The sequence below is a fragment of the Pelecanus crispus genome, chromosome 6, assembly GCF_030463565.1.
Source record: "Pelecanus crispus isolate bPelCri1 chromosome 6, bPelCri1.pri, whole genome shotgun sequence".
In the NCBI taxonomy this organism is placed as follows: domain Eukaryota; kingdom Metazoa; phylum Chordata; class Aves; order Pelecaniformes; family Pelecanidae; genus Pelecanus; species Pelecanus crispus.
Window position 1 is genome coordinate 48,945,405 of NC_134648.1, and position 11,525 is coordinate 48,956,929.

Here is an 11,525-nt window from a genome sequence, read left to right on the forward strand (position 1 = left end):
AATCCTAATTAGAAAGTGGAGTGGGCACCAGACAGTGCATCATACATTAACCAGCAAGTGCATGCAGGGTTCTGTGGATCTCACAGCAAAGGACCAAAGGCAGTCAGTGAGCGAGGCAGTGCTGATCCTGTGGTCAGACTGAAGGGTCTTTTCTATCTTCTTCTGTTTAGTGTCTAGGAACTTGATAGACAAAGGATAAAAAAAAGAAAAAGGAGAGTGCCTTACCCAAGTTGCTCAGGCCTGATTCAAGTGCTGTACAAAGGCCACAGGATGGTCCTTCATCTCCCCCAAGAGAGGCTAAAGGAAGGAACAGTCCGCCCCAAGCTGCTAAATGAAAGAGCATCTTACTCTGACAGATACCAAGCCCTGCTGTTGTGTCATCCTGTGGTTGCCCCTGCTTGAATAACGCAGCTTTGCATTTCACCCCCTGCCCAGGTGCATGCTCTCTCTCTCTGAGAGCGATGGCTGTTTTCTCCCCAGCTCAGGGCCCAAAGCAGCAACAACTCTGCTCCCTGCCTGCTCACCCAGAAAGCCACTGTGCTCCAACCAGTGTTCTCTGCATTTCCACTCCTCCTGCTCCCAGCTTGGGCAGCTCTACTGTAGACTGACTGCTCTCTCTTTCTTACCATTTTGATCTACTAAGTGCTCTGGGGCAGTGAATAAGTTAGGCAGAGATAGTTAAAAGAAGAGCTTGAATATGGAGCAAATTGTACCGCATTACCATATAGCCTTAATAGGAAATATGCAGCCCTCCTACGAGAGTGAAATCTTTGGCTTTAACTGCCCCAAAATAATTTTGTCCATCATTCCCTCTCAATAGAAGGAACGGACCAAGTAGAGGTGCTTTACCTGGAGGATTTAAAAGTAAAACTCAGAACCGTACTAGAATCACCATGCAAACAGCCATTTTGTGTCTCTGCAAAGAGGCATCAAAATGTAAATACAGCAGTATTCTTAGAAAAGAGAATGATTTGAAGTTAAAAGTATTAAAATAAACAACAGTTACAGATAAAGATGATTTAAAATTCATCTCTGAAGGATTAACTTAATCCTAGTTCAACTCTCCCAGTACTTGAGCAGATGATCACTAATGTCATCGCTAGCCACCAAAACATGCCAAGGGAACTCCATCCTTTACCATGTGGTCATGGTTAACAACGGCCTTGTCGATTCTGGTTCACAGAAAGGATTGGCTAAATCCCACACCTTTCGAGTTTCTGAGCAGAGATGTTCTTTTCTAACAATACCTTTGCAACAGCAATAGCAGCTGACAAGCTGCACTTCTCTGGGGAGCCTTTTCCTTGCTACATAATCATATTATCCAGCTGGCAGCAATACCAGTGAACCAACATGCTGCTACTAAGAAACATTTCCTGTACATTTATTGGTTGTACTCCAACCTTTTTGTACTTATTCAGCACAGCAGTAAGTAATTTCTTCTGCTTCACATCTGGATTACGGAAAAAACTTCTGGTGGTCACTGAAGTTTTAATCATCTACATATCCCTACAATCAACAGGTATAACATCCAATTCTTAATCTGTAGGAAAACCTTCTTACTGACTTCTAGGTGTGCATCCTCCCCCCACCCCCTGTTCAAACACATGCCATGGCTGCTGTTTGGGGCCCGCCTGCTGTAGCATGGCCTACTGCACCCCCACCCCCACGAGTGAGGGAAGCACTGGCTGCTGGTGACGTAGTGGGGGTAGGTGATGAGATTATCAGTGGCTGGGTGACAAGCCAGCTGTGCTTTTGGCTCATTGCAGCTGACAGCTGCCCTCTAGCGATGCAGATGCAGCAGGAGAGTCGGAAAAGTTATTCACAAAATAGTTAACAGACCAAGGATATTTTCACTTCATTTCATACCAGCGCAACAGATCGAAACCACCACCACTCGAACCTGGCCTCTGGGCATTTATCGGCTGCGACGTGAAGGCCCAGCCTGGTGCCTGCACAGAGCAGACCTCCCGAAGTTTTACAGAAAGAGCAGTTGCCTGTGGACAACCAGGCAGTCACAACTACCTTTCTCCACTGGGACAGCAGGGAAGGGGGGTGTGGGGAGAAACCAGTTAGTATCTGAAAAGGAGCCGGCAGAATTGTGCCTTGGTTCTGTCACACAGCAGTGCCCATCGGGCAGTACCAGGGCTGGGTGGCAGCCTGCTACACTCACCATTACCTGCCTGCCGTCCCTGCCCCTTCCCATTTCTTCAGCTAGTGTAATAGACGTGAAAGAACAGAGTCTTATTGCGGAGGAGAGAGTACGAGTTATCAAATTTCAGCAGGTAGATGCCCTCGCCTGGGTACTCGTGACTGCCTGCCTGCACCTCCCGATGGCTGTTCCTCCGATACACGGGTATGATCTCTCCGTAGCGGTTCCGCAGATAGCTTTTGGAGCCCCTTTCCACATCACCAACAGGGGCGAGTCCTGAATGGGAGAGAGGAGACAAGTAAGTAGGCCAGAGCCAGTTAAGCCACTAGGTAGTCCAGAAGAATATCAACAAGACCAGAATGCAGCAGAGGCATGCAGATATATAGAAGGCTAACTTTGATAGCGTTACCCATAGTGTCTGCTCTGACCTTTCTGCAAATAATACCCACAAAGTCCAGCTTTCCTTATCATGACAAAGGACATGTCGAGAACCAGTTCTCTTGGGAATACTGATGGAACAGTATCCACTTGCCAGCCAGCCTGGTGTCCTCTCCCTGGACTTACTGTTTAAACACCTCACTGCTTTTATACACACAACAGTGGTCCAGTGATACAGACTTGAAGCAAAGAAAGGCGGGAAAGCTCTTAGCTATAACCTCACTGTGTTTATGTCCTCAATTCACTTCTCCAAGAGGAGTCCTCATACAGGAACCTGTCCCTCTTTGAAGAGCCTGCAAAATTAATTTCAGACACCAACCCCCCAGCTACACTGGTCACACATATACTCAAGCCAAGGAAGCCACAGAACAGGCAACATCACTGTGTGTTTCACAAGTACAAAGACACAGGTAGCAATCCTCTCAGGTGCAGTCAGCAGGAGATACTGATATACTGGGGGGGGATGGGGGATGGGGACAACCAAACAAAAAACTCCCAAAAATGAAACCTTTTTGCTCCTACTCACCACCAGAAATTTTTCAGTCTGAGGGGCTAAGAAAAACAGTCAAGTTAAAATTTCAGACCCTAATCTTTTTATCAGCTAGAAGTTGCACTAGTGAATTCTGATTTTATTTTTCAATGTGTTCAATTTTAAGAACGCTCTTGGAGAAGGACAGCCATTGACATATGCTGTGAAGCAGGAAGGGCTAAATGCTTTCTCATCACAGCCTAACCAAGAACCCAAAAGGCTGCAGAGATAACAAGTGGGCTGAGTAAACAAAGTAGATGGAAATTACAGCATCTGACAGACACTTTCAGCAGCATGGCAACAAGCACCACAAATTAACCCTTATAAGCTCTGCACTAACCTTCAATTTCCTCCTCCTCCTCTTCATCCTCCTCATCACTAGATTCGCTGACCTGAACAGTAATGGCAGTGCTAGTAACCGTGGTCCAGTCAAAATAGACTCCAAACCCAATGTCGTAGTCATCTGTAGCAAACTCCCAGCAAATGCATTTCCCGTCAGGATGGGTTGGCACACGGACTGTCACCACCTCGCCTCGCTTCACCACCATCCGGCCATTCTTCTCCTTTCCCATCTTGGCTTTGAATTCCTTTGTCTTCTCAGTGGTCCACATGGTGGGTGGAGCCAGAGGGGGAGGCTGAGCTGAGGCAAGAGAAAAGATTGTGGACTCACCTGACTTCGCTACTGACAAACTGTTATCTGAGAACAGTGAAGCTATTTCCGATAAGGCTTTTGCATTCTGGAGCCTGCTCCCAGAAGCCTTGGATGTGAAGTTTTCCCACTCACTAGCCAGGAGCCCAGATTTCCAGCAGGAAGCAGCAGCATCTCCAGGACAGCAGCATCTCCAGGACAGCCTCTGCTCTTCTCTAGCCAGAGCAGGCACTTAAAAAGTGGCCCCAACAAGTGTTTTCCTTTCAGGACTCACCTTTCCTCTGCTCCCCAAGGAGGTCTGCAGTCTCCAGCTCAGCTGAAAGGATATCCACAGCACCAGTGTGATCTGACTGAATCATGACTATATCCCCCGCTCCTTGAGGTACATGGTAGTTGGTTATCCGAACAACAGCTTCCTGCAGAAAGCACGTAAGAAACACTGTCAAAGACCATCATGGTAGGAAAGTCCCCAACCAGATTTAAAACAACTCATTAGTAATTCAGGCATCCTTCTGAAGCCAAGTCAGACCCTGCAGAAGCTTCTATTAATTAAAAAGAACTGGCTGACTCCGAGACACCTCTCTGCATTATTTCCCCCCCCAGCACCAAAGTCATGAACTTTGAAGTCACATGCTGCGTTAGTCTCACAAATTACACACCCCTTGGCCTCCCCGGGAGTCCCTGGGCAGGCACATCTTTGCCTCTGCCTCAGAGTGAATTGTCACCTCGCAACAAAGCCATAGCCTTACAGATTTAGCTGACTAGTCTTGGAAAGAATTCCTAAGACACAATCTCTCTAGGGAGAGCCTTTCTGCTCTGTGTGCATCTAGACTACAGCCACAATCAAACTGTCATTTGCTCTGTCTTAGTTAAAAGTCCATCTGGTTCACTAGGGCCAGCCATCTCTCCTCATATATGCAAACTCATAGCTTCTGAGCTGGGTGCCACTTGCACAGGTTTTCCCAACTGTATTGGTAAGGCAAACAAATTGGCTGCTCACCGAAAGAAACAAAAGATGGCAGAGTCACTTTGAGTTCCCTCTTCCATAAATATGCAAGAAAGGAATTCCCAGAAGCCCCAGACAAGAGGCAGAAAGTAAGAGCAACCTCGAAGCCTTAGCGAGCCAAAAACTGCAAGGAAGCGAGGACTAGCAGACAACTCAAGGGATTTTGCAAATCAGACCGGTAACATTTACCTCCCACTAATGTATAGAAAAAAAAACCCTGAATCTTTGTTAATAATACTTCTGTTTTAACAGAACCCTTAAAGCCTTAGTCCTATAGCCATAAGCACAGCAGTAGGGTGGAAGAACTACTGCTGCCACCTCTGTCCTTGCTTTCAGACATAAGAAACACCCACCTACCTCTTTGAGGGACTGGATTTCGTCAGGCAGCTTCTCTTCTAGTTCAGCCACTTCCTGGTCCTCCAAAACACCAGCTTCTTCTTTGGAATCCTCCGTTGTGTCTGCACTTATGAGTAACCCAGTCTGCGACCTTTTGGAGGAATAGAGCACTACAATTCAGTACTTGCACCCAGGGCACAGCCAGCAGAGGAACTGCTCTTCTCTGGAACTCGAATTCAAATGGACTGAAGGGAACAAGCTTCTGTGGTCAGCACCTGCCAACTGCACAAAGAGTCCTTTGCATCCCAGTCCTGCCCTCATCTCCACATGACTATCTTCCATGTGAGCCAGAGGGAGCAACTTCATAGAATCATAGAATCGTTTAGGTTGGAAAAGACCTTTAAGATCATCCAGTGTTTATCATCCTTTAGACAGCAGTTAATTCACTGCACCTGCCCCACAGCATGCTAGCTCACCAACACTGTACCAAGTACAGAAATCAGTAGCAACTTTTCCACTCAAGAAAGGACAACTTCTTTTATGCCAGCTGCTACATGACATCTCCATATTCCATCAGAGGTCAAATGGATCAGTGAGAGGATTCAAAACAGTTTTGACAGCAATCCTGAAAATGCCCTCTATTTAAGTGGCCCATTATGCCTTTCCCATTAGCAATCCCAAGAGATACATGGAGCACTCTGCCATATTCAAATATGACACACAGACAAGCAAGCCCTAATACATACAATGGCAGCACAATAATAGCAAAGAGGTCCAAGTACTGCACTGTGACAAGAGAAGATGGACATGTTAGGACAAAAAGAAAGGTACGTAGCAGGAAAAGAACTGGCAAGAAAGGAAACATCTTTGGCATTAATTCTCTGTTGAAGGTTTTCTTCTAAATTATACTAAAAAAATGCTGCATATTGTCTATAGCTGGAAAGAGTTCTCATCCTGAATGAACTTAGATGGATGCCAGAAAAGTCTCCTCTGTCATACTCTCAGATACTATGTGAAACTTCCATGAGAAGTAACCTAATCTTCAATAAGAATAGAAACCGCTGCCCTTTTGAAAAGCAAAGGGTTCTCCCAGCAATATAAAACCAACGTCAACTTCCTTGATCTAAAGGATCAGAAACATGAGAACACAGCAGTAATGGAAAATATATGCATTTCCTCAAATGTCTCCTTTCAGAAACGAGAAATAGTCTCATTAGCAAGAGAGCAGACTATCAGTATAGTGTGGAATAGTTTTAAAAAAAAAAAATTAAAAAAACATACACAGCTCAACTCAGACACATTCCTTGCTGCATCTATAGAGAAGACTAGAACAGGGCACATGTGGCTTTTGTTTCCAAATCTTTACTATGGGGGTACAGATTTTATCCAGAAATAAAGCCATTTCTTACTTAAATTCTCTCAACAGTGTGATTTCCTTTCCTAGAAATGGCATGATAGACCAGAAGGTCTGTAAGAACAACTCAAGTGAGCTGAATACCAGGATACACAAAATGGCAGCAGATGGACAATATAAGAAAAGACAGGACACTTGGAGGGGACAATTTTTTAAAAGAAGAACTCACAGTGATCCGTAACAATTTCTCTGTCAGCCAGACTGCTGAAATTTGGACTTCTATGCCATCGTTTTCCAGCCCATTTGCTTTTTAGCAGCTGCATGATCATACCTAGAAGGGCTGTTTGGTCACTTGCTACCACAGGTGCACACATCTGCTCAAAAGGCTCCCCATCAACATAGGAGCTAACAGCTTGGGAATTTTCTTCTCCAGACACCACTGAATCCCGAGAGTCTCTCTGAAAGATTAGGAAGAGCTACACAAGCTTTATAGGCAGATTTACAAAGACAGAGTTCAGCTGATTCCTCCTCACATAACCCTTTTGGACCACCCCCATCCCTTTCAAAGTAGATCTAACTTAGAAAAATTTATCAGGTAACATCCACAAGTATCCAGCATCTACTGTGGCCATTTTGCTCACAGTCGATATTAATCTCTTTGAAGAAAATTAGAGAACACAATAGATGGAAGAACACGTTTGGAGTCAAGAAGGCTGATACAGGTGTCATTAGCACCAAGCCAAGATAGCATCAAACTGCTGTTTTAGTAAGTAGGGTGGTTTGTTGGGTTTTTTGCTGGTCCCCGTCCCCCCCCCCTTTTTCAATGGGGTTGTGATTTATCTACTGTCCAATGTCATTAACTCAACACATTTCTGAAATTGTATCCTGTGCAACAAATGTATGATGGCAAATCAAAGTCCACTGCATAGGGTATTAGTGCTTGTAACTAATGCAATGACTCGGCCACAAACACCACATGCCCAACAGGTAATAACAAGCCAAACATCTGATAACAGGGTCAATCAGCAGCATTAATGGAGTGACACAGAAAACAAAGGGTGAAGAAAAAAACATTGTCAAGAAAACAGTAAAAGGTGTTTTCTTGCTCAGCTTCCACCAGAATTACAGACTGTGGGAATGCTTAATTATTAAAGTGTCCTTCAGACAGGATAGAGAAAATTTCCTGCTGGAAGTTTATTAGCTCTTACAATGGACTACAAAACCTTGCACGGCTCCTTCCAAGCTGAATGATTCTGTGATTTGAATAGCTGAGCCATGAATTTCATCATTTCATCATTTCATAAGCTTTAAAACCTTAAGCCTGTAAGAACAGCCCCTCCTATACTGATTCCAGTATATACTGTCTCAAAGCAGACAATTCAGTCTCCAGTCCCTTCTCTTCACCTGCAAGAATCAACTGCCATATCGAGGGAGGTCACAGGGGCAAAACAGACTGTCATGCACGTGGGCCACAATACACAAAAAGATTTTCCTACCCTCTCTGCGACGTAGTGGACTCCAAAGAATGAACCAGCTGATCTGCAGGCTCTGTCTTTTGGGCTGAGTCTTCATTTTCTAATAACAAGCAGAATATACGGAGAGAAGGTGAAATACATTTCAGTCTTCAAAATACCCAGACAGGAGGAAAAACTACAGCCAGTACTCAAATATTGACAAGGTCACATGGCTGTGGAATGAAGAGCTGTGCCAACCAGTTTTTCATGTTATGAGCTGTATCTAGCACCTTGCAGAACAAAGATTTTTAATCGTCTCAACCCTAGGAAAGGGAGAGCAAAAACCCATGCATGTTTTTGGTGCAGAACCACTCTCAGAAGCAGGGTTCGTTCAGGAATCACCAATCCTAGCTTTAGGAGAACAGAACGAGGCCAAATTTCATCATGTGAAACTGGGCTGACAAAGCCCTGGAAAAAGCAATCATGCAGCGAGGTTCCCACAGGGCACTGACGAGATGGAAATTCCTAGGTCACTGCTAAAAGGACTGTCTATAAAGATGGCTCCTGGTCTCCCCCGAGTCTCCTGAACTCTGGGAAAGCTCTGTCCCCATACAACTGTGGTACGCGCTCCACAGCCCCGCTGTCCGATCGCATTAAGGCAGTGAACTGGGCACGGACAAGTTCCAGCTTTTGCAGCTCTCTGATGACATGCCTTACAGCCGCTGGCCGTTTCGTGGAGTCAGTTCAGAGCCAGGAGGCAACCTCCAGCCCACGGCAAGAGACCACACGGCGGGAGTAGCCCAGCTCCCGGCTAGACGGGGCCTCTTTCACCGGGGAAGGCATGCTGCCTCTAATAAACCTCCATCAATCCTCGCTCTTTCCACCGCAGGGAAGAAACACCGGGAACTGCTGCTGTAGTTTCAGGCACCCGAGCAGCAGGTGAGCCACGCAGCCCAGGCGCAGGGTGGCGTGGGCCCTCCCTAAGCGTAGGTGCCAGCTGCGGAAGGGTGCGCCTGGACACCACAGCCTGCCCAGCGGACGTTAGCCAAGGGCTAGTTCCCGATGCTGCACTTCGCAAGGGGTACCGTACTGTCACCAAAGCACACGGCCACCGTGGAAATGAGGCTTCTCCGGGAGAAGCCAGGAAACCCACCACGGAAAGGAAACTCACGGCATACTCGCTGGCCGCAAGGCCAACGCTAAAATACGCGCCCCCGGGCCTGCCGCCTCACCGCCGGCCGCCCCTCAGGCACTGCCCGGCCGCCCGCCCCGCCGCCGGGGGGGCTCCTCCTCAGGGACCCCGGCCGCGCTGCAAGCGCTCGCCGCCGGCGGGAGGGAAGCGCGCAGCCGGGGAGCGGCTCCCGCTGCCCCCCGCGGCCAGCCCGGCTGCCCCCTCCCCTGCCGAGCCCGTACCTGAGGGGAGCCGGGGCGCGGGGCCGCCGCAGCCGCCCGGCGCCCCGGCGGCCGAGGGCTCGAAGCGGGAACCGGCGGCGGCGGCCGGCGCGTCCGACATGGGCAGGGCTGAGCGGGCGGCCGGCGCGCGCGGAGCCGAAGGCGGCAGCCCGCCGCGGCGGAAAGAGCCGAGCGGGGCCGAAGCGCTGCGGCCGCCGCGGCGGAAACACCCGAGCTGGGGGGCGGCGAGAGCCGAGCCGGGTGCGTGTGAGCCAGGCAGCAGGGAGAGGGTGGTGCCTCGGTGCTCGGCCCTCAGCCTCTCCCCTCGGCAACGCACCCAATCAAAAGCAGTTCCGTAGAGCCGCCGGGCGCGGGACGCAGGCGGTTTTGTAGGCTGATGGCGTGGAGGGGGTGGCGGAAGGGAAAACGGGGTGCACCTGCAGGAAGTGGCGGTTGCCATGGGAAGGGGGGCCCGGAAGGACGCGTTACCGTGGCGGCCTGGGAACGGCGCCGATGGAGCCGAGCCCGGGGCCCGCGGGGCCGGGGGCGGCCGAGGGGCCGCAGCCCGAGCCCGAGGGCGCGGGAGGCCCGCGGTCCGCCTGCCCCTTCCTGGCCTGGAGCGCCGCGGAGGTGGCTGAGTGGGTGGTGCAGCTCGGCTTCCCCCAGTACGAGGTGCGGGCTGCTGGCCCGGGCGGGGAGCCCCCGCCCTCACCGCCGCCCGAACCGGTGGCCCTGAACTCTGTGTGTGTGTGAGCGGCGAGGTGGGGGGCGGCAGCGGCCGAAGGCGACCCGCTGCCTGCGACCCACCCGCCTTTCCCTCCGCTGCCCTGCCCAGGAGTGCTTCAGGGCCAACGGCATCACCGGCCGCCGCCTCGTCCTGGCGAACTGCTCCAGCCTGCCCGCCATGGGTGTCACGGACTTCGGCCACATGCAGGTGCGGCCGGCTGCGGGTCCCGGAGCTCCCCCCTCAGCTCCTCGGAGCCCAGCTCTGACCCTTTCTGCTCGCAAGCAGGCTAGGCTATAGCCTGTCCGCCCAGGCAGATGGCTTATTCAAAGAGTGAGCCTGAAACTGGACAACCAAATTTGTTCAGCCAAACGGTTATATTTCTTGAGGCTTTTCAGGTATAAATCCTTAGCCAGCTGGGATCGCAGGCTTCCTCTCTGGGACACCGTAAGTGCATCAGAAGTGCTTAGCAATTTCTTTAAGCCTGTGTTGTTCCTCTTGCCCCATGAAATTGCTTAGCAAGATGCATGCGCCTTTCTTAGATATCCCTCAGTTTCTTTTCAGTAATTTTCCCCTTACTGATCTATAGAACTTCTAAAAATCTAGTCAGAATTAACCTGCAGCAATTGAGCCACCAATCTCGAGGAGCAGAAGGGCAACTCATTATTACTTCCCTGTTTTACACTTTGCTGAACACAAACAGCATCTCTGTCTTTTTCTCATTTTATAAACATGGAATTGTCTGGTCATTTTGCTTTCAAACCTACATCTCTTCTTTAACAAACACTGATAGTTAAGCTAACTAGACTGAAGTTTGGGGCTACAGTCTGGCCTTCCAAAGCTTCCTGAAAGTTCAGAAAATAAGCAAGCTGACTTAAATGTCACTACTCTCCTTCCCCTCCCTAGTGGAAACAGGGGGACTCAGGGCTGCATTTACAGAGCCAAATCATTTGTTTCGCATCATGATTTAAAGTTGCTTTCCCCAGAGGTCACAAGGTAGAAGTTCAAATAACCAGGAAGAGAGAAAAATCTTTATGCTCCAACGACTGGAGTATGAACACTGTTTTATTCTAGAGCACCAAAAAACAATTTCACCATAGTTCTGTCTGGCTGCACAATCTTAACTGTTTGTTTGAAACGAAATATGCCACTAAACCCACTGACTAGTGCCACAACTTTGCCTGTTGGTCGGAGGAGAAGGCATCAAATTACAATGCTTCATTTTTCAGACGGCAGCCCTTCAAGAGTATTTCTACTACAAGCAGATACAGCCTTTATAGTCATTTGCGCTTACCAAAGATGGCAAGAATTTTATAGGCTTTGTAAGGCTCACCCTCACATTGGGATATAGGGATTATGTATGGTGGTAGTTTAGCTGCTGAGAAACACTGAGCCACAGGTTAGTGATATCAACTGTAACCCATTCTTCCTCCTGTAAAAACTGAAGTTCTTCAGGGCTAGAGGAAGCGATAGCCGGCATACTGCAGCAAGCTT

General features: G+C 48.9%; 1 protein-coding gene across 1 annotated transcript; it reads right to left on the reverse strand.

Moving 5' to 3' along the window:
- Nucleotides 1–382: 382 nt before the first annotated feature.
- TMED8 (transmembrane p24 trafficking protein family member 8) lies at nucleotides 383–9,428 on the reverse strand. The gene is made up of 6 exons (XM_075712576.1): nucleotides 9,329–9,428; nucleotides 7,958–8,036; nucleotides 5,129–5,258; nucleotides 4,040–4,181; nucleotides 3,457–3,756; nucleotides 383–2,425 (listed from the first exon to the last, which is right to left on the reverse strand). Exons 1-6 carry the CDS (start codon nucleotides 9,426–9,428, stop codon nucleotides 2,208–2,210), a joined length of 969 nt encoding a protein of 322 aa, XP_075568691.1. The 3' UTR covers nucleotides 383–2,207.
- Nucleotides 9,429–11,525: the final 2,097 nt, after the last annotated feature.